General features: G+C 47.9%; 1 protein-coding gene across 1 annotated transcript; it reads right to left on the reverse strand.

The window, feature by feature from the left end:
- Window positions 1-17,679: 17,679 nt before the first annotated feature.
- On the reverse strand, window positions 17,680-26,712 carry NCDN (neurochondrin). Its single transcript, XM_063312342.1, has 8 exons — window positions 25,408-26,712; window positions 25,025-25,119; window positions 24,495-24,634; window positions 23,143-24,120; window positions 22,395-22,639; window positions 20,842-21,066; window positions 19,588-19,730; window positions 17,680-18,504 (listed from the first exon to the last, which is right to left on the reverse strand). The coding sequence occupies exons 1-8, from the start codon at window positions 25,689-25,691 to the stop codon at window positions 18,068-18,070; spliced, it is 2,547 nt and encodes an 848-aa protein (XP_063168412.1). The 5' UTR covers window positions 25,692-26,712; the 3' UTR covers window positions 17,680-18,067.
- Window positions 26,713-27,145: the final 433 nt, after the last annotated feature.

A 27,145-nucleotide genomic window follows, 5' to 3' on the forward strand; every position in this document is an offset into this window, starting at 1 on the left:
GTTATTTTAGCCACACTGTAGAGGTTGATACTGTTGATACTGCAAGAACAGTGATTCTCAACCTTGGCAGTTAAGTCGGGTGGACTTCAACAGGCTGGCTGTGGAATTCTGGGAGTTGAAGTCTATCCATCTTAAAGTTGCCAAGGTTGAGAAACGCTGCTCTAAGAGGGAGCGATTCACACATTGCTCAAAGCCAGGAAGGGCTTAACCACAATGCACTGAATCAAACACAGTTAGCTGGCTTCACACTGGAAACCTAAACTGTTATTTTAGAAAACCCCAAAGAACTAGAGATTTATGCCATACACAGCGCCTGATCATAAGATGCTTCTTGTTTTTATTGCAGTGGACTAGCAAGGCCTTTCTCACTAGGAAGGAAGGAAGGAAGGAAGGAAGGAAGGAAGGAAGGAAGGAAGGAAGGAAGGAAGGAAGGAAGGAGGGTGGGTGGGTGGGTGGGTCTCTGGTAACAGTGGAGGGAAATAGAAACAAGGAAACCCAACTCCTGACCTAGAATTTGTCTTTTCCTTCTTTTGAGGAAATCCAGGTCTTCTAATGGGTAAAACCAGCTACAGAGTCAGAAGGTTGTCTAAGCACTTCTGAGCCCAAAGAGGAAGGACCCAAAATTTAATGAAAAGGGGTAGGATCTTGATTGGATACTTCGTTTTTTTTAACTGCTGGAAAAAATCCATATAAAGACAATTCAGGCGATACTTGGTTGGTGGTTGAAGGAAGAAGTGTTCAAAACCATGTTTTGCATCTAAAAATGACTCCTCAGGCTGGCTGCATGGTCGGCTGAATCTTCAGCATAGCAACACAACTGTTTGACCACAACTGCATGTACACCTGTGCACTTAATTATACACGCATGTGATCTCCTGGCTAAGAGGCAGCCAGTGGTAGGCCTAGCGAACCCAAGATGCTCCTGGGTCCCACCTGGGAGGGGAATAACCTGTCCTCCCTCTCTTGTGAAGATGGAGCTACACTCACCCTGCAGGAATTGACATGCATACAGCACTTAATCTAGTTCCTGTATTCAATCATTTTCTGGAGTTGCACAACACACAAAGCCATAAGCTAACCGGAGGGGCTGGTTTCACCCAATACATTCAGCTTTAAAATTTAACCTAGCCAAACTTAGCCCTTTATGTGAAGTCATCCCCTTGTGTGTTACCTGACTGAGTTACACATTCTCTCTGTCTGCTCCAAATGAAATGGCACTGGGTTCTACCCACCCACTCACTCACTCACTCACTCAAATATTCTTCCAAAGATTCAAAACTATTCCTCCCAGCCCCCCAGCAAAAACAGGCACCAAAGACCCTAGGAAGGAGAGCTGGGGGTGTTTTGGCCCAGCCTTTGCCACCCAGAGTTGGATTGAATGGGAAGCTGGTGTGCCTGCTGGAGCCCAATGCACCTGGGAGACCAAGAGATGACCCCCTTCTGAAAAAAAAATGGATGCTGGGGTAGAGTGCCTCTTGACATGGAGGTTCCAGTTGGTAAGCAGGGAATGCATCGCTGGATCACAGACTCCTGGCAGGCCAGCCAGCATGAGAAATGGTGAAGGCTAGACACCCAGAGGCTGCTTTCTCTCTGGGCATCCTAGGTCGTGGGCTCCCACCACTTCGTTTTAATAGGGAGCTTCAGAAATTTAATTTAATTTAATTAGTGTAGGAATTAAAAACCATTGGGGAGGTTGCAGGGAGGAGCCCTCAAATCCCAAGCAGTGATGTCATGATTGGAAGAAGGGGGGAAAGACCATTCTCTCCCAGAAGCCTCTTCTAAAGTGCTCCCAACCTTTCCTATGGAAAAGAAATCCCGATGAATTTAATGGGGTGCAGGTTTATGCAGAGGGGTACTTACTTCTGAGTAGACAATAGCAGGGTTTTAATACAGCCTTCCGTCACTCGCCTATCAGGAAGCTCCTTAAACCCCGTGCTTTCATTCCGCAGCAGGCAGACTGACTGCGTCTGCACTGCATGCTTAAGCAGACCCGTCAAAGTCCCAGGGGATGCATTCTCACAATACCCTCCTCTCGGTGTGTCTTAGTTCCTAGCCTGGCACATTGCTGTGGCTTCATGAGTTGCGGGAACCAAGCCAGTGATTAACTCCTGACCTGATGAATTGCACCAACTTAAAAAATAAGCATGGCATTATTAAATGAGCATGATTTAAGCCGAGATAAACATGGCTAGTTTGGACTGTCTAAGTCAGTGTTTCTCGATCTTGGCAACTTTAAGATGTATGGACTTCAACTCCCAGAATTCCTGGCTGGGGAAGTCTGGGAGTTGAAGTCCATACATCTCAGAGTTGCCAAGGTTGAGAAACACTGGTCTAAGTTCTCTGAAAATCTTGCCTAACTGGGCCTGTACGGTTGCCCAGCGTCTTCCCTGCTTTGCGGCTGCTTCTGCAGGCTAGCAAAAAGTATTGTCCTGGCGGAAAGAAGGGAGAGAAAATTTGGGGAACCTGATTGGGTGATAAGTAGCCAACGGCTTGCATTTCCACCTCCTCCTCTCCTCAGAGGCGGGCACATCCCCCAGGAATCCATCAATGACGGATCAAAGCGGAGTGGTCACGTGGTCGGGAAAGCAGAAAGAAGTTTGCACACTTTGGCTCTGCCGCGGATTAAGCACGAAAACCTGCTTATTTGGAGGAGCTTGAAGAATCAGCGCTAGGCTGCTTAAATCTTGGTTTGGGGGTACCAGAAGACCAGCGATGGGTGATTAAGAGGGAATATTAGCACCTAACTGTCCTGGCAACTCCACCGTAAACTGCAAAGAAATGGCCTCGATTTCCCCATTTTTTCCCTTAATCGGAACAGCACCTAACACGTTACTAAAATTGCTTTTTTTTCTTCTCCTAGGGAAGGTGTTCCATTTATCTGTGGGTCTTTTGATTGCTCTTCCTTGCACCTTTTCCCGTCCTATAATGTTCTGAATTTTCCAAGGGTTGATGGGTTAAGTCATCAGCCATTTCAAAAGACCCACAATTAACCTCTCCTGGGGAGGGGAGGGGAGGGGAGGGGAGGGGAGGGGAATCACGCAGCAGAGAAAGCGGAATCCAGGCTTCTCAGTTACGGAAAGTAAACAAAGTACAGTAATAATACCAACACGCCTCGTCATCATGAGATCCCCTCGGAGAAAGCGCCTGAAATAAAAGACGCGCAGCTGCTGATTTATAGGTTCAAGATTAAGCTTGTGCTGAACAAGACGCAGGAAAAGGAAAATGCAAGTTCCGAAAGGCTCCGAGACCTCCTTCCTTTCTGCTCATTCCGGGCCTTCTGAATAACACGCAGGACAAACCCATCTTCCCTTCCAAGCGGAGCCCTTTTGAAATCGGTGGATTTCTACACCGGAACTCGCCAACTCAAAAAGTCAGGAGCCTGGGATTAGCGGACGTTGCTTCGGAGTCAGCGGGCGAAAACGAAAGGCTTCCTCGAAAGCAAATCCCCTTCCCCTCCGATCGGCACAAACACCACGCAGCGATCTCTGGGGCTCGCAATCAGGGACCGCGCTGACTCCCGCGCAGCCTCCGCCGAACCGAGCGAGTCTGGCGCCCCCTCGCAGCGCCTTCTCTGCCGGCTGGTCGGCCATCCGTCCCCCTCCCCGTTCCTTTGTAGGGGCTCCCCCGAGCCTCTCGCACCCTACCAATAAATCAGGGCCCCGCTCGGGACGGGGTAGCCCGGCGCCGCTCACAGCTGGGCCTTTTCTTCGCGCCGGGCAGGGGGAGAGGCAGGTGGCCGGGAGACGGCGGGGGAAAGGGGGCGCCTCCCCGCCCGACCGCGAGTTTCCCTGCATTTCCATTATCATCATTCTCTTTAATGACACCGATTAGTATTGGTAACCTAGCCGACATCAGTAGCCAACAATAGACCCCAATGATCATAGTAACGACAGTAACCGCGGTTGGTGAAATCCAGGCACAGCCACAAGGAGGTTGCAAGCGGAAGCCAACCCAGTTCGAGAAACGAGGCGTCGCGCGGACGGATGGACCGACGGCTGGCTTGTTTCAGTCGCTCCCCGCATTTCTCGGAGCGCCTTTGCAAGCAGCAGCCCTGACTCTCGGAGGTGCCCGGTCCGGGCCCGGGAGAACAGCCGCTTGGACGATCCCCAGCCTCGATTACCAGGATCCCGCTGAGAATGCTGACCTTGGGCCCACCGGGTCGCCAGGAGGCTCCCAGAGAGGCGGGGCAGGTCCGTCCGCGGGAGTTTCCACGGGCTCAGAGAGGCATAAATCCCCCCGCCCACTTTCCTGGGGGGCAAGTCTCAACAGGCTGGAGGTAGGGGTACGAATCGCCCCGGCGAGCTGCTTCGGACGAACTGGCGGCTGGAGGGTTTTCCGCGCAGGAAATCTCTGCGATTCCGCCGACGTCCTGCCTGCTGGCGAGCTGCTCGTGCCGTGCCCAGCGCGAAGCAATTCTCCTTTCGCCGAATGTTTGGCCGCGCAGACCCACCTGGTTTTCATTTCATTTCATCGGAGAAGTGCTCTGGCGATTGGAAAAACCTTGACCCAGAAAGTCTGCAGGAAAGGGATTTTTGCGGTTCTGCAAAGCCGGTTCCGTTCAGCGAACAAGCGGAGCAGGAAGGAAAGAAAGCCTGTAACGGCACGAGAGACGCCTTCCTTCTTTCCTTCCTGTTCATAACCCTGACATTAAAGGGAAGTTTAAAAAAAGGAAGGAAGGAAGGAAGGAAGGAAGGAAGGAAGGAAGGAAGGAAGGAGAAGGGGAAAGGACTGGAGACAACCGGAGTGTCACGCCTAGGAAGGCCTCTGAGCGCGAGCGAAATAATTGCCGGCGCTGTAATATAAACGTTCCCGTTTTATGGCCGCAGAAATTGAGGCCCAGGATATCTCAAAACTGGGGGAACAGTTACTACTGCCCACATCTTCAGGTCCCTACGTAAATAAAACTCAGCCTTCAACCCTCCAACCTTCCCTCCCTAACAACAACAAAAAAAAGTGGGGGGCGTACAATCCCCTGGCTGGGAAGGACGCCCCACTGAGCGCCCAGAGATTTACTCGCGGGCAGGCGCCCCTCTTAACACCCGCCCAGCCAGGGCACTGACTCTCACAGCAAAACAGGGATAGGCAAGGGAGCGCCCCCGGGCGAGGTGCCTCGATCCTCCCTGCCCGTGGATGGGGTGGCGCGCGACGCCGGGCCACTCCCGGCGAAACAAAAGTCGCGGAGCCCTTCCTCGAAGTCCGCTGGCGAGGTTTGCTCGGGGCTTTTACGCGCAGCGCAGGCAACGCCGGGCTGCGGCGCGCCTCCCTGAGGCTCTCCGCCTCCCCGCGCATCCTGCCGGGGCTGGGGCTGCACCAGCGCCGGCCACGGCGCCTCCCCGGGCCCTGCCTGCCTTCCAGAGATCAGGCGAGCGAGCAAGCGAGTCCGCGCGGCCCCGGCAGCCGACAGAAAAATTTCAGCTTCGAAGCCGTCCGGAGAAACTCTTCCCAGGCTGCCGCCGGAGTTTAACAGCAGCTGCTCTGCCGTCGCTGGGGCCGCCCGAAGCTCCACCGGAGGTGCCGGCGGCAGTGGCGGCTGCTGTGGGGCCGGGGTGTGTGTGTTCATTTCGGGCGCCCCGTCCGAGCCAGGATAAATCCATCTGTTACTGGCATCGTTTAGCCCCCCTGCAGAAGAGTGCTGGACGGGCCTCCTGGGCCGGTGTGGGGGGGTCGCTTTTGCAGACCCCCTGCAGGGAGGGTGGGGTCCCAAACGGTCAGCTATTATCGTTGCTAGCGGAGCTTTGCAGGGTAGGAGGGGGCAAAATGCAGGGCTTCAAAGTTGCTGGTGCTGAAAGCATCTATTTCAGCCCTTAGCCCCTCCCTCCAAAGTGGGGTGGCCCCCACGTGCAACGCGGAGCTGCCCGGTTAAGTGAAGGAAAGTTGTGCATTGAATTCCTAACCTTATCTTCCTTTTTAACTCACCCCAAACACAGGGCTGGCCAGGGCAGATAGAACATTTCTCTCTTTTTCCAAAGACAGAGGTTTTTCTCCTAGGTGGAAAAAGGATTCCTTTAGAGTGGAGGGTCTGGGGACTGCTTAAGAAAGTTCTTTTTCTTGGGAAAAGAAAGCCAGGCAATTTTAAGGGATGGGGCTGTATACAGCCTGGCAAACCTCAGCTCCAACTTCTTAAAATATAATGATTTGATATATTATTAATATCTTAATGATTCTGCATATACTCCATGTGCTCAGAGGCATTTTTATATCTTGCAGAGTAATAACTATCAGGGCTGAAATCCACCTGAAAGTTCTGCAGGGACAGATCTCGGATTTGGGAGGGAAGTCAATCAATTTCTTTTTTAAAAAAAAGCTTGGGTGGGAGAGAAAATTGGGGAGATTGGCCCCCAGCCAGCTTCAAGCCTGACACTAATGATGATTGTTGATTCATGTAACTCAGTGTTTTTCAAACTTGGCAACGTTAAGGCATGTGGACTTCAACTCCCAGAATTCCCCAGCCAGCCTTGCTGGCTAGGGAATTCTGGGAGTTGAAGTCCACATGCCTTAACATTGCCAAGTTTGAAAAACACTGATGTAATTATATGGAGGAAGTGGACAGGAGGACTAACTTCAAGCCTGCTGCCCCTTTGACCTCCCCTGTGTTCAGCCCTGGCAGCTAGATTAGACAAAACCCACGCTGTAGAGTTACTGCCATGCTCAGATGTCTCCTGGCTGGAGTGACAGTCTGGCTGGCCGCATCTAATTGGCATGGTTTCTTTGTGACAGCTGACTGTGTGTGGTGTGAACCCAACCTATTGTGGTTTATTTGATAAACAGTGATTTATTCGATCATCCTTGGTTTCAGCAAGGCATGGCTAAACACGAGGCATGACCCCAGTACGTATGTATGTGTACACAAATACATTAAAGAAGGATTAGATTACTTGCTGATTAAATAGTTAAATCTGCACGCTAAGTGTTTTTTCTAGGTCTGAGCCCTTTCATTCTCTTTCTCAGCTCCTTCCAATGTGTTCTCTATTAGACTGTGTGCGGAGTGTTTTTCTCCATTTAAACTTTTCCCTCTTTCTGCAGGGATGGATAATAGGGGGCAAAATTCCCTCCCACCAGTTTTAGCCAGTGTTAGAAGTTGTGGTCCAACATCTGGTGGCCCACAAATTTATAGTTTAAAGTAGGTTCATTGTTAGTAACAACAGCAACATTTTGTGATTGAGTTAATACATCATGCTAAGCCACAGTTTGTTTGTTGGCTGAGTTCACACTGTTTGCTAACCATAAACCATACCAAGCCTGAACGTGGTTGGCTTCGCTTTTGCTGAGTGCAGGGCATGATCTCAACTAACATGGTTTGTTAACTATGCTTTGTGGCTTCATGAGGAAGCCACATAATGGTTTAGGGTGATCTGTAAACTTAGCCTGGGCTGATGTTATTGGGTAAACTGGACCAATTGTTTGATTTACCAAAAAGTAGATTAATTTATTTACCTATTTATTTGTTTGTTTTAAAGAACCGACTCTGGATGCCTTATCTAATAAAAGTCAGAATAAAAAAGAGGAACTGATGTGTTCTTGTGTTCCTTTTGTTCTGCTTTTTAAGCAGTGGAGTTTACTTGGGGTTTTTGCAGGCATCCCTATTAGGTGTGTTTACAGTTTGTGGAACTAATGTCTGGGCTCACACCGCATTAAGACATGACACAGCTCAGGACGTTGTGTGTGACTCCTGCCCATGTAGCCTGTCAGTCATGCTTCAGTGCTTAGCGTGCCATCTGAGTTCGGCTACTGTGGTTTGTGAACTGTGTCTTATGGTTAAGCATGTTGGATAAGCCCAGTTTATCGTGACTTACTCAACAAATGTCTGCTTCATTGCATTTAGTCTGAAACTCCAGTTGAAGGAAATGAGGCAGGATTGAGAAGAGGACGGCCCTTGCACCACACAACCAAAGATGAGCTGGTGGGGTGCCATTATCCAGACCCATAGAATGGGTGAACTGGTTCCTGATAGGCGGTCACTTTTCCCTGAAGAATTTCCTCCTGGGTTGGGATATCTTCAGACTTCCCACTACATCACTGAAAGCTCCTTGCCTGAGAAAACAATGTGGAGTTTCTTTCTGTTAATGTTGGGGGGGGGGGGCACGAGAACCACTTTATCCTCAGCTGTAATACAGCATGATGTGTGATAGACATTAGCAAACAGGATCCCACATTAAATTTAATTTCATTCCACTCTTCCTGCCTGGAGCAATGATTCCCTTCATTTTCATTTTTCCTCTGAATTCCCACAACTCGGGCCTCTTTGAATTCCAGGTTTAATTAACAATACTCATTAAATGAATTTTATTCCTTTCTTTTAATATTACTCTGCCACCTGTCTTTAGACATTGAGGGCTGGCTGTTTATTCTAATTTATTTCCATTAAATACGGCATTAAAAGAAGCAACGAAAGCATGCCGGGGGAAGGGAGAAATAGCAGCACCAAGGAGGGGGCCATTCAAAAGAGCCTTTGCTCCATTCCTACCACCCGTCTCTTCTCTTCCTCTGACAAAGAAACTAAAATGGCTTTTAAAGGAAAGCCTTTGGAAGTATATTTTCCACCAGACCTGTTTCATTTGCTAAAATTGGATCAGGCATGCTATATTTTGCAGTGATTTTCCACATCATTCTTAAAACCCGTTACCCATCTAGGCTGCATAACGGCTGTTCTTTATTCAGTGGGAGAGAGCCAAAATGAAGTTCAGAGGTGAGGGAGCTGACCCACGGGCCTCAAGAAGGTCAAGATGGCGTCCTCCGTAAACTAAGCCACAAAGGAGGCATCCCTGTGATTTCTCTTGAAAAAGAGAAAGACAATCAAAGCAGCAGCAGCAACAAAGCATTATACCTTTCTCAGCTGGTTCCAGTTTGTCTTACATTCCAGTACGTAGCTCAAGCCTCCATATGCAGGAGCAGTATTCTCAAATATCAAGTTCTAGAGCAGAGTAATCAGAGAACGTACCCAAAGCAGCAAACATATATATACAGTGATGGTAGCATTTGGTGGTTTCAAAGGGAATATTGTTCCAGCCTGATGCTACTGGAAGGGCTTCCTTGATGTGTTTTCAGTTCAATGCACCAGATGGGCAGGATCAGTCTCTCCATGATCTGACAAAGTTGCTGAACTAAAACTCCCAGTGTCCTTCACTACAGATAGTCCTCACTTAACAACCATTTGTTTAGGGACAGTTCAGATTTACAACAGTGCTGAAAAAACGACTTAGGACTGGCTCTCACACTTATGACCATCGCAGCATCCTCATGGTCACATGAGCACAGTTTGGGCACTTGGCAACCAGTTCACATTTATGACCGTCGCAGCATCCCGCGGTCACGCGATCGCCATTTTCAACCTTCCCAGCTGGCTTCTGGCAAGCAAAATCAATGGTGGGCTGCAGGATTCACTTAACAACCATGTGGTTTGCTTAATGCCTGCAGAGATTCACTTAACAACTGCTGCAAAAAAGGTTGTAAAATTGGGTCAGTTTCGCTTAATGACCACTTCACTTAGCAACTGAAATCCTGGTCCCAATTGTGGTCATTAAGCGAGGACTACCTGTATTGGCCATGCTGGCTGGGGGTGTTGGGAATTACTGTTCAACAGCATCTGGAGAAGCCTATGTCTCATGTCCTGGACTGTGCAAATCAGGGTTGTCTACAGGGTATGATTGACACTATGATTGAGGCACCACCTGTTTTTTTGGGTGTGTTGCATATAAAATGGGCAGAGCTTCAATCATACCACTGCAGCCACCCACTTGCCTTTTTTTCACCATACCTTGCGGACATGCTTGGTATAAAGGAAAAGAATACCCAGCCAGCATGCTTTAAAATAACCTTTTCCGAGACAGGTGCTCTTCTGATATGGTGAAATCGGCCATGCATGGCTGGCATGATGAGTATTGGGGTCCTACATCTGCAAGATATGACATTGGAGCAAACTGCTTTAGAAGGCATCTTATCACTTTGGCTGGCCTAGATTCCCAGACAGGAAAGATGGCAAAGCCCAGAAGATGGGTCTGAAATTCTGCCGCATCCAAACCATTCACCCTTTGATATGCTACTGTTCTACCTGCAGGATGTTTTCCACAAGAACCCTTACCGTGTGTACTTCTGACGAAGTAACCATGTTTATACTTCTTAGGAAGTCAAATTTTGCTTCTTTGCTTCAGTTTTAGCTTAGTGTGCTGCGTCAACCCAGCCAAGTAGGGATTATTCAATAACCAGGTTTCACAAACTGGCTTAGTGCAGTGTTTCTCCACCTTGGCGACTTTGAGATGGGTGGACTTCTGGAATTCTGGGAGTTGAAGTCCACCCATCTTTAAGTTGTCAAGGTGGAGAAACACTGGCCTAGTGTGTGAATACAGCCAGTGGACATCCATGCTATCTCCTAGGAGATAGCCCTAGGAGAACCATGCAGAGACTCCTCCCTCAAACCCCATATTTGTTTGTGTGTGTGTCAGGTCAGCCCTGAACACAACCCCAGTGTGGCGAATATGTACATCCAGCCTGTCTAAACTAGCCTTCAGATGGTTTGGTAGCTCGTCAGCTTTTCCATCTGCAGATAGAACTGTAGAAATCTTGTATTAGCAGTTGGGCCAAAATCCAGAGACCTTAGACTTAAAACTTTTGCTTTCTTCACAGGAGAAGTTCTATGTTCCAATGTGCAAACAAGTGTGCAAGCATTGAGTAGGCCATGTGGGCAGGTATGACCTCTGAGATGCCTTACACCAGTTCATTTTATGAAGCCAGATTATGGTGCTTCATGGCAGGCAGTAGATGGTATGTAACCAGGATTTGTTAATATAGGATTGAAGGTATTGTGTGAACCAGAAAATGTGTTGGTGCTGTAACAAGAGTAAATGGGTTATGTGAATGCAGCCAATCATCTCAAGGAAGGTTTTTCCAGAATCCATTTTTCCTGAATTAAACAAAAGCACTTTGCATCTGATCCGTAGTGAATAAGTCTTCCCCACCTTTGAGAAGAGCTGATTTGGTGTGGTGGTTAAGGCTCCAGGCTAGAAGCAGGAAACTGTGAGTTCAAGTCCCACCTTAGGCATGAAGCCAGCTGGATGACCTTGGGCCAGTCCCTCCATCTCAGCCCAAGGAAGGAGGCAATGGCAAACCACTTCCGAAATCTTGCCAAGAAAACTGCAGGGACTTGTACAGGCAGTCATCAGGAGTCAACACTGACTCAAAGGCAAAAAACAAAACAAAACCCTGGAGCAAATGTACCAGAATTTCTCAACCTACATATACCTGGGTTCACACACCAGCTAGGTCTACTGAAGCAGGCTGCATACATCCAGATGACCACTAAATGGCAGATGGCTTTTGATCTTTCCATATTTCTCTGCTGTCATCTCATTTTAGCAGTCCAGATCTGGTGGCCCTACTCAAGCCATGTTGGGTGTTTTACAAATCATGACAGGTGCTTCTACCTATATGAAGGCCAAACCAACCACATTATGGCTCAGCACCATGTGTGAATGCTACCAGTGAGGAAGGAATGAGGAGACAGAGACCCAAGCAGGAAAGAGCTTTCCACACAGCACTGGATCTCCAGAAAAGCTGAAGACAGTGTTTGGATTCACATCATGTATGGTTTACTTTTTTGCTGTAGCACTAAGGCTCCCATATCTGGGCTGCAAAAATCCAGAGGACCACAAGATGGCAGGGATGAACCAAATGTCTCTTTTTGCTGTGACTTTGTGACCCTCTGGATTTTTGCAGGCTAGATCTTGTCATCCTACCCATTGCACCAAGCCATGGTTTAGCTTCACTGAGGTTTGCTGAATCTGCCATAAATGTCTGAGTTAGGTGGACATTAGTCAGTGGACTAAGCTGCAAATTATGGTTTTCACACCACAATGGCACGGTGTCCATAGTATGTTGAGCCATAAACCATGTTATGGTTTACAGCATGCACTGTTCTAGCTTGGAGGCTGGTCCACAAATTGAATTAAGCCATTGTTTACTTAGGTATGATGTGTTAGCTATACTGCAATTGACTCCATGCATCCCACTCAGCCATAAACCATGGCTTATAAAGTTACAGGGGCTAGGTTCACTCAGCCTACTCAGCCAAAATAAAGCAAGTTTTGCGCAGACCCACGGTAGGCGCAAGGGGTTCAGCTGTGCCATAAATAAATGTCAGGGCAGCATTCACAATTCTCCCCCTTCCTTCTCTCTAAACTTCTGAATAGGGAAGATGGTACAACTAAAGAAATCCACAGAGAGTCATGGACAGCCTTTCCCAACTGGGTGGGAATTATGGAAGCTGTAGTCCCAACACTCGTTGGAGGAGCTTCCGGTTGAACGATTGAATTGGCAAAGGGATTGAAAAAGGAAGCGTTTGCCTTTACTTAACATAACAGTGACCTCTTGTGGTAAATGCTGGTAAGTAACTGACAAAAATGAGCTTGATTTTTTTAGTTCTTCATTACTAGCCTCGATTCACAGAGCCATGAAGATTTTGGCTTCCCCCTCACCCTAAGTTGTAATGTGGTGCAGGTATTGTGCAAATGCATCAGTTGCTTTTGCTTCAACAAAGCATGGGTAAATATAATGTGGAGAGCCAGTCTGGTGTAGTGGTTAAGGCACCAGGCTAGGACCCAGGAGACCGAGAGTTCTAGTCCCACCTTGGGCCCAAAGCCAGCTGGGTGACCTTGGGCCAGTCCCTCTCTCTCAGCCCTAAGAAGGAGGCAATGGCAAACCACTTCTGAAAAACCTGCCAAGAAAACTGCAGGGACTTGTTCAGGCAGCCTCCAAGGATCAGACACAATTGAACGGATGAAAAAATAAATGTGGCTTCCTGCAATTTGCAAAGCCAGCTTCCTGTTTGCATATGGCAATGCTGCTCCTTAAAGATTCCCACAGTACTGAGTTTGCTTGGGGGAAATATAGAGCAACAATTCTCCTAGTCCTAGCCCCGGACTTGGTGATTATGTGCCACCCAGTCAGTGTTGACTCTTAGAAAATCCACATAGGTAGATTTTCTCCATGACGATCTGTCCCTAACCAGGTCCTACAAGTCTCCCAACAGTGCTCCCATCACCCCCATGACTGAGTCCACCCACCTTGCTGCTGGTTGTCCTGTTTTTCACTTTCCTTCCACCTTTCCCAGTGTTAGAGCCTTCTTTGGAGAGTTAGGTCTTTGTGTAAAGTGTTTGAAGTAGGATAATTTGAGCCTGGTCATTTGTGCCTGGAGCGAGAACTCTGGGCTGATTTGTTTGATGATCCATGTTTGTTTTCTTGGCTGTCTATGGTACACTCAGGAATCTTCCCCAACACTAATGGTCAGAAGTGCCAATCCTCCTCCTATCCTGCTTCTTCAAAGGCCAACTTTCCATAGAGTGAACTTGGTGATCAGAGATAATTGGAAGAATTCATTGGTTCTGAATCCAGTTACCCCAACAAAACTGGGCAGAGCCCTAACCCTTCCCGTTAATGCAAGAGAAAAGTACGGATCACCACCTGTTGCATTCCTGGTGTGACTAGAAGCACCTAATTCCAGAAAGGTCTTTGCTGGCTCACTGCAACGCTCATTCTTCAGCAAAGTCAGCAGGGAACTATAGGAAGATGCCCTTTCCAAAATTCCTGTGTCCTTGCAAGGCTGCACCAGTTGAAACCATGGATATACCCTTAACCATTGCTTCTTCCATACAGACATTCAAACCCTCTTATTTTCCCACTACTTTTCAGGCTACTAAGTCACAGAGACAAATTCTACATTAGTTTACTTTTTGGGGACAATGTCTCGTTTGTGACAGAAAGTGTTAATCAGACCTGATACAGTAGATCCCACATCTGTACTCTGATACTGTAATTTAGTTTCATAGTTAATGATATAACCTGTTTTTAGCTTTGGGTTATTCTTGTTATTCCTTGTTATTTTTATTAGTCATTGTCGTAGATTAAGTATTGGTTCTAAGCCTTTTAATTGTTTTGTGCTCCACAGCAACTTCATGATTTTTATCATGAGTTCTATGTCACTGTTTCAGTGTTGGAGTTACTGCCTTCATAGCTTAGAGCAGCATTTCTCAACCTTGGCAACTTTAAGATAGGAAGCTGGCTGGGGAATTCTGGGACTTGAAGTCCACCCATCTTAAACTTGCCAACACTGAGAAACACTGATGCGTATGTTTAAGGAATTTATGTGGCTGCCCAACTCGAACACTGCAACTCTGGGTGGCTTAAAATGAAACCAAAAACCAGTAGGCAGTTGGGTTAAAGTGAAGACAAAACCTCGATTGGCAATCAAAAGCATGCAGTTGTTACCCTCATCCAGACTCCAATCTTCCCAGCCCCAGAGGAAAAAGCCAGATGTGAGGTCCGTGGTCCTTGAAATCTTAAAATCAGCAACTCACAATACACACCATGTAGGATATATGGAAGTTCTTTATTAAGATAGGTACCAGGCTCCCGCAAAGCCACAAATGAGATTTCCTGCTCAAATCTTTCCCTAAAAGCATTTCAGTCTCTCCCCCGTCTCACCCCCTCCTCGCTGTGAATTACTGTCTAGTGAAATTCCCCTTCGTTTTCAAACTCTTACTTCCCTTTCACCTCGTTCCAGAAAGTGCCAACCACCCCACTTTAGGTGCATTCTCGTCTACCCATTTCTCCAGCTGTGCTGCTGGAATGCAAGCCTCCTTCCCCCTCCTTTGTTCTACAGTGCTCTAAATTGCACACCTCTAATCTATACATGTGTCTAAGCTCTACTTCCCCCTTACTACCTAACCCACGTCCAGGCGAGGCATCCGGACACAATTAACTATTGCTTCTGGATTGCTCCATCCTGACACCAGATTTGCAATGCCTTCCTAAAGGTATTGCGTGTTGAGGTGTGGGGGTGGAAATCGTTCCAGAGGGCAGGTACAAGGAAAAAGGCACACCTCCTGGGTCCCATCAGATGGCACTGGGGACCCAAAGTGCACCCACCCTGTTAGGGCAAGTTGGGAGAGGCGATCCTATGAGTAACCCAGTCCTGTGCTGTGTATGATTTATAGGTGATAACCAGCACCTTGAATTGCACTTGGAAGCCCATCAGATGCCAAGGCGTTCTGTTACATGGGCATCCCAAGTGCACCCATAGTTACCAATTCTGGACCAACTGTAGCTTCTGGATGATCTTCAGGGGCAGCCCCACGTAGGGCACATTGCAGTAACCCAACCAGGTGACTAAGGCATGAGTGATGGTAAGCAGAGCTTCTTGATCCAGGAATGGGGCACAGTTGGCACACCAAAGTTGTGCAAAGGCTCTCCCAGCCACAGCTGCCACCTGCTCCTCAAGCAGGAGCCGTGTATATATATCCTAGTTTTCCCTGTTCAGGCGAAAGGACAGACACTACCCAAACCAACTTCAATGAAAAACCTATATGGATTCTTTCCCCTGTCCAACAGTTTGAAGGAATCAATTTGCTTCCCAACTTTTCCCAACTGGCAAGAAATACTTTGGCTCCGTCAAGAGTTGAGAGAAACCCTGATGCTCTACCTCATACTCGTATTTCAGAGGTGTGGCAAGAAACTTGGCAATCCAACTCCCGTCGGCCAGTAGAAACCAGTCCTCAAGTGTGAAAGGAGTTCTTGTCCAAGTACTTGCTTGAGATGTCCTCATCGGGAGCTGTCACTTTGAAAGCAATAGCTAAGAGCACAAAATAATTTTCTCTTGATTTCCATGCTCTGTTGGGAGATAGGTTCAATTCTACAGCAACTAGTCACCTACCCAAAGTTAGCAGTGTACTACATGCCACACAAAACTAGTTATTCATCCTCCCAATCTCCCATAGATCAGATGGGAGAGATTCCTCAAAGAAATTCCCATGTGGTTAAAAAAAGATCAAAACAAACAGGTCACTGCCAAGCTGAAATACGAATTTGAAACTTGCTCAGAACTTGACACACTTTTTTTTTTAATGGAAAACAAGCAAGCTTGCCTAATACATTAGCTAAACAATTTTCTCCAAGTGCCCTCCACTGGGAATTTGATTCTCTTAAGCTCCAAATAACCTTTAGCTACGTTGGCTGGGAATTACAGAAATGGGCGCCCAACACATCTAGAGGGCACAATGGGGAACACCACAGTAGAGACTTGAAAACTGGTTCTCCATAACTGCTTGTTGGTTCTTCTGGGAATATCAATTTGGATGCTGCTGGAAGAGAACACTGGTAGACTGAGACCTTTAGTTGCTTCTAGCACATCTCTTTAAACCTTCAACCATTTGGACTGGCGAGTCCACCCAGATGTCTCCATGAGGAACAAGAGAAGGGCATGAAGAACACCCAGGCGTTCATAACAAGACAAACCACTTTTATTTATTGAACTGGAAAACACCAGGAGAACAACTCAAGGCCACAGTTTCACAGGCTGAACCATCCTCCAACTCAAGAACACAGTATTATTTACCAGCTGCATGCAGGAGCTCACATGCTGAAGAACACAAAGAAGCAAACATCCACAGTCCAGAGAATCTAAATCCTGCTTTGATATATTGGGCCTAGGAAACCCATCTTGGTCTTTTAACAGGAATGCTGCTTTGATCCTCCTTAAGGCCCAACCTCCCTCCTCAGCCCTCCCGCTTATGGGTGGGGACAGGAGGGTGAGGGAAATGGATATTCGCCTATCTCCCCGGACTGCTCACCATTTCTTTATATGATTTCTAAAATATATCCTGCTTTTCACTGATAAAACAGTCCCAAGCAGGGAAGGGACATCAGGATTGTTTTCACTGGATTGTTCTTGGTTCAAGTAAGTGCTTTTCAAACGTGGCGACTTTAAATGGGTGGACTTCAACTCCCCAGCCAGCATGGCTGGCTGGGGAGTTGAAGTCCACCCTTCTTAAAGTCGCCACGTTTGAAAAGCACTGGTTTAAATTTTCATAAGCTGCTGTGGGTGGGTTGTTATTGTTGTTGTTGTTATTATTATTAAGGTTGAAAGATGAAATAGACATCACAGAATTCCCCCACCCCAAACAAAATATGATTTGGCACAAGCTGCCTTTTGAGAAAGTGTTGTTCTTGGTCATCTGATTTTCTCTGCAGGTTATTTTGGAAAGATTTGTACCGCCCAAGGTGGGGTAGACATAATTACATTCAAATAAAGGTGTGAAGCATTTCCTCTCTTCATCAAGAGGAAACCTTCAACCATGGCAGAATCCTGAGACAGCAACTGATTGTTTGGGCCCTTCGACACTAAGGGCATTACTGGAGCCTACCTAAATATGACAGAGGTTAGCAAAGGACACTTGGGGTTCAAACATTATGTGGAGGTCACCTTTACGCCCTCCACACTAGAAAGAAAAAAAAATCCAGACTCCCTTTAGCATCTGTTCAATCTCCCTCCAGAGGAAAAACTGTCTTTTTCTTCACAGTGCATTAAGAGTCAACTGAGCAGCACTAATGTGCATTGCAATACATTATGCTTTATGCTTTTTTTTTTTTACTGCCAGCAAGTAAGACTTTTGCTTCATATTACTCTACAAGATCACAGAGAGCTACAAAACATGCATTGAGACAACACCATTTGCCTTTTTTTTTAAAGTGGTGGTCCCGTCTTCATGGAACTCCCAGCCACAAATATTTGGCACCTCTTCAGCTTTTTTTTTTTTTAAATGGGCCTTAAAGACTCACCCCCCCACCCTGCCCCAATCTTTTAATTAACACCATGTTGGGGCTGGATTGTTTAACTGTTACGTCATCATCATCATCATCATCATCATCATCATCACCACCACCACCACCATCCCTATTATGGATTTGAGTCGCTTTATACTGCTCTTTAAATTTTCAAAAGCTTGCCATTCTGTGTGTGTGTGTTCATTATTTCTGCGAGCTGCCTGGGGTGTCTTTTGCCACCCTGAAAGATGGCAGAAAAACCTCCCAAATAAATAAATAAATAAATAAATATAAAGAATGACAAAGGAATAAACCAACCCCTATCATGTTGTATAACTTTGTGCAAGCTACCTGGGAAGAAGAGAGGCCGGACATACACTATCTCCCCTACGACAGAGCCGCCCCCTGCACGACGCAGAGGGAAGCCGCGACTTTCAGGAGAACGCATCCTTCTCCCACCACCTGTTCCCGAGCACGCTCACTGCTCGGAGAGACACTGTTCTAGAGCAGCCATGCCATACAGACTGGCCAGCTCCAAACCCCGGTGTTGCTGGATCCTCTCCAAGCATGGCTGGCTGGCTCTGGCCAGCTCCACCAAGATGCCCTGGAAAGCTCTCACCACTTCCATGTCCACCGAAGATGGCACCACGCGGCCCAGCAAGGCCAGGAGGTCCTGGAGCCAGCCGGAACGCAGGACATCCTGGGGGAGCCACAGGAAGAGGGGCACGCAGCTAGCGAAGGCCTGCATGCCCAAAAACCACAACTCGCGGATGGCTGGCCAGGCAGCCTTGTAGGCCGGGGAAACGCCCAGGGTCACAATCCCCCCTTCGGCGTTGGCTTGGGCCACGTAGGCTTCGGCAAGGAAACGGATGGCGGCACCGAAGAAACTCTCCGCCTCGGGAGTCCCCTGGAGACCTGAGAGGGAAAACGTAAGAGTTGCATTAGACGGATCGGCCGCAATGCCAGTGATTCTGATCCGGTTGGGAGAGAGCAATTTCCCTCCTCCCACCGCCCCCTGAATCTCTTGGATTTAAGACAGGCCAGTCCAAGGCACATGCAAAGCAAGACCAGTATTTTTTGCCTCGATTTGAGAAGTGCCAAAAACTCGAGCAATCTGGCTTCAGTCCTGTCTTCCCTCCTGAACTGGCCAATCTGGAAATAACTGGCACGTGAGCAGAAGTGGATTGTGTCTGGAACACCACTAGCCATTTTCTGCTCCAGACCATCCACTTCCATAAATGCGGAAACCACTCCTGAAATGCCCAGGTGATTCCGGTCTGGGGGAAAAACATGGGATGTTCCAGAATGACGCTATTCCAACACAATTTGTTTTGCTCATTTTAAGCCTTTCTTCTGATACCCAGAGCATTTCAAAGGAAAAGCAAAGTTAGAGAAAACAGTATTTAAAAGAAGGACATTCTCCAATCAAAATCTGGATGGCTGGGTAGGCTTTGGGTCCTTTGCTACCCAGAGCAGGGAAAGAGTTTGCTTTTTAGCAGCTGCTCTGCTCCTGTGAATACCTCCCCTATCTTGGCTTGCTCCCTTTAACCAACCTCCCCATGACACTAAGGCAAATGATCTATTCACTCCCAATTTCAGATGGGGGAAACTATGATGTTTGGCAACTCAGGGGGCATCATTATAGAATGTGATGGTAATTTCTTCACCTGCCTGCAGGTTTCACTGAAGAGATAAACCTGAAGCTGGAACTGTGAACAGTTCAAGCTGCTAAGGAGATATAGTTGCATTTGTTGCAGCATGGGAAAAAAATGCAACTTGTTAACGTGAAGTCTGGGGCAGCACTCTGCTTGGGAATGCTTTAGTGATCTACGCAGTATTTTAAACGCAAGGTGCTTGGTTACGCAAGCACCCACCCACATTTATGTGAGCCCAGCCGACCGGCAGTGAAGCAAGATCAAAACCATTGTTCCTTGGGTCACCCCTCTGCCTCAAATTACTGAGTGCAGCCAATAAAACTTAAGGCACACCACCGCTTGCCTGGATAAGCGAACAGTTTCCGGGCCATCATTAGCCCCAGTGTTGCCAGGTTGGCGCTCAAGCTGAGATGTTCCCTCTGTGGCAGCAAAGAAGGAAGAGATTTCAGCACCGTGTCCATCAAGGCTGAAAAACAATCTTCTCGGCTGTGGAGGGGGAAAGCAGAAGAGGTGATGTTTTCTGAGTGATTTGCAGTTCCTCCTTCTTGCATGCTATTCTTAGGACGTCTAAATTTTGCTCTCTGCTTGAGCAGCACTAGGTGGATTTGGTATATGTGTCAGGATAAGGGAAAGACAGATCCAAAGGCGCTTGACCCTTGAACTTCATCAGTAGCGATCTAAAGTGCAATCTCTTGAGTTGGTTTTTCACGTTTTACTTTATCTATATATTGAAATTCTGCCCAATTCTGGACCACACATAGATCAGGCATACAGGAATGCCAGGCATACAGGAAAAACCTACCTGGAAGATGGGTTTTTAGAGGCAACCCAAACACATTGGCATTGCCCCTGGTATACTGCACTTCAATAGACTCTCAAAGTCAAACACATCCACGGAAAAACCACCAAGATGAAGGGTGGGGGTGGAAACCAAGCCCTACGAAGACAGCTGAAAATCTTAAGGTTGGTGAAGAAGCTGTTAAGGGCAGGCATGGTGAGCCTTCAAATATTTTAAGGGCTGTCATGCAGAAGATGAAGGCAATTTCTTCCCTTCGTTAAGAACTGTTCGGCAATACAACAAATTGCCTTTCGGGGGGGGGGCTCCCTTTCACTGGAGGTATTTAAGCAAACACTAGACAGCCATCGGTCAGGGCTAAGTAATCCTGCAGGCCAGATCTTGGGCAGGTTGATCTCGACGTTCCTTCCTAGCCTACAGTGCTATGCAAGGGAAGGGTGGGGTCCATGGGAACACATCCAGATGCTTTCAGCACAAACACAATTAATAGGGCTCACAAAACTGCCTGCTGCAAGGAACCCTGCAAAACCTGAGCCCTAAACACAGAGTTCTCATAATCACAGGCAGCTGAATGTGCTACAAATGCTTTTTAGATCTCTGTGTTCAATGCACAAATATCTCTAAGAGCAGCCAGGCGCACGGGGAGACGTGCACCCACTAGCTCTTGCGGATCGCTGGCAAACGCCTACGCAAGACCAATTAGCAGCAACTCCCTGAGGAGCATTTCACTCGAGCAGCAAACCAAAGCAGGCCTTTCTAACAGGGAAAGGAATTGCTTACGCTTCCACCGACATCCATTACCTGATTAAATCCGGAGCAGTGACAACGAAATTCAGGAAAATTTCACAGGATGTTTGAAGACTGGCTTCAATAGCTTTTGAAGCAGACAGGGATTCGGTGTTTGAAACAAAGGTTTCCCAGCGGTTCAGGAAATACTGGCACAAGAGAACAGGCGCCCCCTCAGAAATTAGGATCTCACGGGGGCGATCTTCTGCGGTCAAATGGCTTAAACCAGGTAACAGGAACCTAGAAGAGGAAAGGCAAGGCACCGGAAGTGAGTTAAAGCCAGAGGGTTTTGTATGAACAATTAATTGTTCATACAAAAGTCTACCAACAGCCTCCCAAATGGACTTCCATTTTGGATTTAAAGGCAGAGCTAAAAGTCCTCTGAGGAAACTTTCCCATGTTTCAAAGCAAGGGGTGTGGGTAACCTGCTCAGTCACCTACAGTTTCCACAAAACTGAGGATGATACCGAAGAACTGCTCAGTTGCAACAGAACAGAAAGCAAAGGGTATGAGTTGAAGGTCAACAAATCCAAGGCTACTGGAGGCATTACAGGTCTGGTTTCTCCAAGCCAAGCTCTCAGTGGAGCACCAGCGAGGCAGCAAGAAGTTATCGGGAGGGTGCAGAAAGAGACGCACCAGCATTTTCTTCATACGTGGGCCGAGAATCATCAGTACAAACCGCTGCACAATCCTCCTGAGGTTAGCCGCCTTTATGATACAACCACAGCTAGTGATTGCAAGCCGTCGTCGTTCACAGAAGTGAGACAAGCAAGGAGCCTGGTGGCTTAGCATGGAGAACCTCATTCAGCAATACTCAGAATGTTTTGCTAAAAAAATTTAGGCCAACGACAAGGGATGCAGGGAGCTGTAGGTCAGCAACACGTGGAGGGACACAGAATCCTCATCCTGCACTCAGACGAGGAAATAGGCACTCAACATGACAGTCTGCCCTGGGAAGTTCATGGCAGCCAAGAACGGACACAGAATTTCCTTAGCAGGCGGGAACTGGCTATACTGGCCGAGAAACCTGACATCCAAAACTGGACATCCAATATAATATCCACGACGTACAAATGCCAGAGCATCTCTTTCATGAGATTCAGGGATATGACTCTGCAAAAGACAATCCCGTAGCTCCACGGGGGACAGCAAGCCTCTCAGGTCATCCTACAAGCACAGGATGCAACCACCCCAAGGCCATCAAATCACATACCGTTAACATTATAAAAAGAGCCTTCACTTTTCCCCAAGAAGCAAACTGCTGTCAAAATGTCCAGGCAAGTTTTCAAAAACAGAGGAGCATGAAACTTTTATCGGTTATGCTTCTCATATTATAAAGGGAGAAACTGGGGCTGGGAAGCAATAAATTTAGGCCACAGGTTTGAACCAGGGTCTTTTCTGCCTTTCAACATGATCCATTTGATCTTCAAAGGCAAACAAGATGGAGCTGCTTCATTTCTAACCCTGGAAACAGCAGGTTCGTGAGCCAAAAGAACACGGGGAGGACTGAGCTGCTGGACAGAAATCCTATCCATTATCTCATTTCAGCCACCATCAGCGTTGTTCACCTCAGAGCATCTCCCCGCCAAAGGGGCTCTGGGATGGTGCCTTGTCCAGCCTGCTCCTTTTCAGATTGCGAAGCACTTCGCCTGCTTCTCCTCTCCTCTTCGAACTGGACCTTGGCGTAATACATGAGGAAGGGGAGGAGGTCGCAGATCTCCTGCTTGAGGAAAGAGGTCTCCTCAGCCAGCCAGGCCCCCAGGATTCGAACAGAGGCGAAGATGAAAGGATCCTCCAGCTTCTTCTGCCCAACCTGAACAGCAGAGAAAAAACACTCCAAATATGCATCCACAGGGCAGGAAAGAAGGGCTGCAGCAACCCTGCGAAGCTGACTCATTAGCAAGGCTGCCTGCCACAAGGCAGATGAAGGAGCTGGCACCTGTCAGACCACGAGCTTTCTTGAATGGGTATCTCGGGCACCCAGCCAAAGAACTGAACTTTCCCACCCTTTTCTTTTTTCCTGAAGTGCTTCTTCAGGACCCAACTGGCTCCCTGCCAGGTGTTCCCAAATGACAACTCAACAGAAAGTGAAGTCATAGCAGCACACATTTGGGAAGAACTGCCAAGGAATGCCACTGAAACTCCCCTTTCCACCCTGTTCCGTGGCCTTCTTCTGTGTGCTGCGCTCCTTCCTGTCAGAACTGCCTCTCTTGCATACCAGGGGCACCTTACTAACCTGACCCACTTCACAGCCTCAACCCCCCCCCCACCTTAAAAGGATCATTAACCATCCCGTGTCACCAGGTCTTCTTTTACCTGTCTCAGGTAATGTATGACAGCCCCCAGAGCCTCTTCCAGGATCCCCACAAGCTGCACTTTCTGCGTCTCTTGAAGGAGAGAGCCTTTCTCTCGAGTACATTCCACTATTGCAAGCTCCATCAGGACGTAGCAGGCAGCCATCAGTTCCCGTTTCTTATCCACTTCTGTCAGGTCCAGCTCCTCCAAGGTCAGGCGGACTTCCACACAGGCCAAGTTGATCAAGAGGGCAAAAAATTTGCCGCTGGCACTGCCAGCTGGGATCCATGCTGAACTGCAGGCTTGGGAGAGGCAGGCGGCCAACTTCAAGGCAGGGTCTAGCTGGGAAGCGCTCAGCTTGCTTGTTAAGATGCTGGACAGGCCTCGGTAGAGGGGCAGGAGACATTCAGAGCCAGGGGGGAGAAGGGGAGGCACAAAGCGGGCCAGCACTTCACACAGCTGGAATTTGGCCATGTCTTCAGCCTTCTGGAACTCCGCACTGAGGACGTTAAGCACGCTCATGAGGTCGGTAGTAGCCCTCTGCCAACACTTCGATTCCGCTGATGTCAGAAGCCCCACCAGCAGCTGAAGGGCCTGATCGTAGCCATAGCTGTGGTTCACGTAGGCCAGACAGAGGGCAGAGAGCGCACCCCTGTTGATCAACTCCCTGGGACCCTTGGGGGTAGCCAAGATAGCTCTGAGGCATTGGTAGGCATCATCAATCATGGCACTGTAAGAAGCATCTCTGGTCTTGCTGGCTGAAATCACGTCACCGAAAACAGGAATTTTGTTGAGGATCTGTGGGTGCCGGGCTAAATCTGGATCGGTGCAGAAACAGGCCAGCAAAGTGAGACCCAGGGCTTGGAACGTGTGCTGGGGGCAGCCCTCAGGGGGCTCCTTGGAAGTCAGAAGCCGGTTTGGGAAAGTGAAGCCAACGGCATCAAAAATCCTCCGACGGGCCTTGGAATTGATTTCCCCTGCTTTTATTGCTTTGGTCACCTGAAAAAATAAAGCTGAAGATATCGAAAGGGTGCAAGATTCCAGCTGTCTGCCAGGGCTAACAGGCGGATTAGCTAGCCCTCTCCTCTCATGCTGTCCATCTTTGATTTATATGAGAAGATTAAATGCTATAATTCAACAAATGATCTAAATAGCATTAGGTAGTTTTTATCTGAAGGGCTCACATTTAACAAGTGCCCGACCTATGTTCATCATCACCACCATCACCACATTTTGCAGGTTGGACCCCGGTGAGTTCATCTCCCATAGCTAGCCAGCTACGAGTGAGTAGCTAAAATGAAAGAGGACCTTCTTTACTGCCATATTCGCCTACCAAGTAGTCTTCTCTCACCTGGGCAAGCCCAGCACCTTACCAGAAGCAGAGCTGCAAACTGTTCGCTATCATTGCTTGCATCTCGAAATACATTCAGGCATCTCTCCAGGGTACAATTCTTGCTGCTCTCACCATCGTCCACAACAATTCCTGAGTTTGAGGCCATGATGCCAACGTTGACTATAAAGAAGAAAAGTTTTGGGATGACTAAGAAAGACAGGGGCTCCAATCCAAAGTAATGCTTATTCTGGCTTTTGTTGTCAGGAAGGAACCGAGAGCCGCTGGAGGGGGCCCTTTTTGTCTTCCAGGAGTGCCATCAAGCCAAGGAGATCAAGCTTGGCCCAGCTATTATCAAGAGAAGGAACAGCTGCAGGCAGCTTGCTTCCTCCATCCTGCCAGAAAGAACACTTAGCTCCAACAACCCACAATTCTACTTCTGTCAGAGTAAACAGCACTCCGGTCTCACCCATCTGCCAAAGGAACAAGAACCGTCAATTGTTATTTAAGGAAGAACCCAACAAGAGAAGGGCAGCCCACCCCAAACTGCCTTAATAACAACCTACAGCTCACCACTGTATCCTGGCCTTGAAGAATTGTTCTTCCTTTTAGACTTTCGCTTGCAGGTCTGGTGGCAGAGGGCCTCTCTCTTATTGATGTGAGCTGCTCTGGAAAACAATGGCCTAGTTACAAAAAACATAATAAAGACTTTGCGGTTATCAGAATCAAGGGAGTGTGCTGGTGCACGCTGTCCAATTGAGCAAGTGGATTAGGACGGCCAAGCTTCAGACTAAGTCCACAAATAGATCTAGGGACCTGCGGATCTTGAAGACAGATTTGTGTTAACAATTAAAGATCATGCCGCCACTATCCATATGAATGTGATCTGAAGGTGAAGGACCAGTCTTTTGCCATGTCAAATAACTTTCTGGATCACCTAAACATTGGCAGCTCACCTGAGCTCTGCAGGTGTGGTGGCCCAGTTAAGGTGCCCATCCCAGTGCCTACTGGCCCTCTGGGCACAGGACTTTCCCAGCAGTCTGGCAGGCAGCTCTATATACCTCACCGACCTCTGGAATACGGAGATGGCAATGGCAGTAGGTAAGATTGCCCCCCAAGTGGCCCCTCCTTGCAGATCCCAGCAAACTCCTTGGTTTACTGAGGAGCTGCAGCAGATGCAGCAATTGAAAAGATGCCTAGAGGGAGGGTGGACAAAAACAGAGTAAATTGGACAGCTCATGAGTGCCTATTCACCCTTGGGAGTTCACCATAAAGTGGCAAAATTTTACTTCTCTGCCCTTCCTGCATCTGCAGAGTAGCATCCAGTGATTCTGTTCAGCCTCTGTTTGGGGAGGCTGCTGTGATATATTTGCCAGCTCTTCGCAGATAAAATTACTTGTCTTCTTCTCAGCTGGACTCCTCTTGGAAAGAATCTTGGCAAACGATTCTGGCAAGGGATTCTCTGGAGCTTGTGCAGAAGGATGTGGAGTGGGACTGTGGCAGCCTAAGTCCTGCCACAGGTAAGTCTGATCCATGACCCAGTTGGCCTGTTCATGAAGCTGGATGGCTGGATTCAGGAAAACTAGAGAAGGTTGGGAAGGTAATGGAGTCCAGTTGTACAGGACCCTAGAGGAAATGGACTTTCTTGACTTCCTGCAATATGGATTCAGACTTGGCATGAGACAGAAATGGCACGCTGGTAAATGATCTTTGTTGGGACCTAGATGGTCTTGTTAGACCAGTTTCTCAACGATGGCAACTTGAAGATGTGTGAACTTCAACTCCCAGAATTCCCCACCCAGCTTGCTCCTTGAATTCTAGGAGTTGAAGTCCACACGTCTTCAAGCTGCCACGGTTGAGAAACACTGTGTTAGACCACCAGACCATTCTGGACTGTCTAGAAGGATCTGGGCTTAGGAGCAGTGATTTACAGCGGTTCTTCTCCTTCCTAAGTGGGCAGTTCTAATCAGTGTGTGTGTGTGTGTGTGTGTGTGTGTGTGTGTGTGTGTGTGAAAAGTGGTTGCATGTATGGTTATTCCTGTGTGGGGTTCCACAAGGCTCAGTCCTCTTTCCCATGTTCAACATCTAGATGAAGCTGCTGGGGGAGTGTAGAGGACAGTGGGAATGGCCTCGAGGGACAGGAGGAAGAACTGCTACCAAGGCAACGGTCAGATAAAAGGGGCCTGAGCCCAGGACAAGAATTTAACTTGAGTAAATGTCTCATACAAGCCCCTTGTTAGTTCACACAAAGATACGGGGAATGGGGGGTGAGGTACATTCAGACTTGCAAGGTTCTGTTGCTATAGCTTTACAATAAAGTATTGACCTACATGGCATTGGTTTCCTAGTCTGATCTACCTTAAAGGGCTAACAGGGAGGCCATCTATCAACTGGGAGTGAGATTCCCATCCTTATTTATTAAAGTGGAGTTCCTTTGAATGGTTTGTGGGACTTTTTAAACCAGGAAGCCCTGGCAACAATGACTCATGCCCTTGTCTCCAGAGATAGACTACTGTAATACACTCTATGTGGGACCACCTTTGAAGATAACTCAGATGTTTCAACTAGTTAGCAGCCCGTCTGCTAGCTGGAGGGAGCAGATTCCGCAGTGTTCATTTACTGTGTTGCTGTGGTTATCAGTTTACTTCTGGGTTCAGTTTAAATTGCTGCCTATCGTCTTTAAAGCCTTCCTAT

Source organism: Candoia aspera, chromosome 10 (genome assembly GCF_035149785.1).
Source record: "Candoia aspera isolate rCanAsp1 chromosome 10, rCanAsp1.hap2, whole genome shotgun sequence".
Classification (NCBI taxonomy): domain Eukaryota; kingdom Metazoa; phylum Chordata; class Lepidosauria; order Squamata; family Boidae; genus Candoia; species Candoia aspera.